This window comes from Phoca vitulina, unplaced genomic scaffold (assembly GCF_004348235.1).
Source record: "Phoca vitulina isolate PV1807 unplaced genomic scaffold, GSC_HSeal_1.0 scaffold20, whole genome shotgun sequence".
NCBI classification, from domain to species: domain Eukaryota; kingdom Metazoa; phylum Chordata; class Mammalia; order Carnivora; family Phocidae; genus Phoca; species Phoca vitulina.
Genome location: NW_022589723.1, coordinates 929,186 through 930,203, shown reverse-complemented (window position 1 = coordinate 930,203; position 1,018 = coordinate 929,186). Strand labels below are relative to the sequence as shown.

General features: G+C 44.4%; 1 protein-coding gene across 1 annotated transcript; it reads right to left on the bottom strand.

Annotated features, from left to right (window-relative positions):
• Window positions 1–209: 209 nt before the first annotated feature.
• RNASE9 (ribonuclease A family member 9 (inactive)) lies at window positions 210–815 on the bottom strand. Its single transcript, XM_032417503.1, has one exon. The coding sequence runs from the start codon at window positions 813–815 to the stop codon at window positions 210–212; it is 606 nt and encodes a 201-aa protein (XP_032273394.1).
• Between the last annotated feature and the right edge of the window lie 203 nt (window positions 816–1,018).

Genomic DNA, 1,018 nt, shown 5'->3' with positions numbered 1-1,018 from the left:
ATGCTAAATTTCTTGACCTGTTTGAAACCACATCTCAGAGGGCCATCGATGAACTTAGCCCACGTTGCCTTTGCACGGTGTGAGGAGAAGGGAAGAAGGTGGATGATTAAAATGAATGGGATCAAGATGGCCATTCTCGATTTTAACTTGCAAGGATCAATATGGGCAGGTGACATCCTCCTACTCCTGATTTTTTAGGGAATACTCTTTTAGAACGGCCACTGTGCTTCATTGTGGAAGAGGCTATTACCCTTGACATCAGTATCTAAAACCATAATATCATTTACGTAAGCAGGAATAATTTCTTGAATATCCTCTTGCCATTGACAAGTGATAAGGACATGGCCCTTCCTATAAGAAGATTCATATTCACAGTCTGACATTCTAGCTCCTCTCGTTAAATTACAATACACCCCTTCTACTAGTTGCCTGCTCCTGTGACATTTCTTAACTCCATTCTTACAAGGCACAAATAAGTTTTTACAGATCTTTTGCAAGTCCTCATATGCTATTTGGAGGAAGAAATGTTCTCTGACACAACGGAATTTGTCATGAACATTTTTCATCTTCATTTCATCAGTACAGTAGTCTGGATCAATTAGTGGTCTTTCAGGATCGATAATCGTACGTCTTTGGAAAGCCTCCTTGGTCAGAGATTTGGCAGGTCCTGAGCTGTGCAGTTCCTCCAAGTAATCTTCAAACTGTTCTATCTCTTCCTCTGACTTATTGAGACCGACACGCAAAATCTTAAATTGTAGTGGCCGCAGCAGCAGAAGCAGCAGAGCCAGGGGCCGCACGGCGATCAGAGTCGGCATGTTCTCCGGCGGGTGCGGGGGACTAGGAGAGAGAAGGAGATGGGGGCCCTGCGCCACTGTGCCTGCTTCTGCCCCCCAGCAGCACGCGTTCATTTCTGCCACTTACTGCTGTTCTGAGTTCTAAGGCTTTGGGCAATTTTCCAATTGACAACTCGGCATATATTTCAATATTCTGAAACATGGACTGAAAAGTAGCCTTCCCA

What these genes read in the sequence shown, in the direction of transcription:
- RNASE9 (XM_032417503.1), bottom strand. Translation starts at nt 815, where the DNA reads ATGCCGACTCTGATCGCCGTGCGGCCCCTGGCTCTGCTGCTTCTGCTG.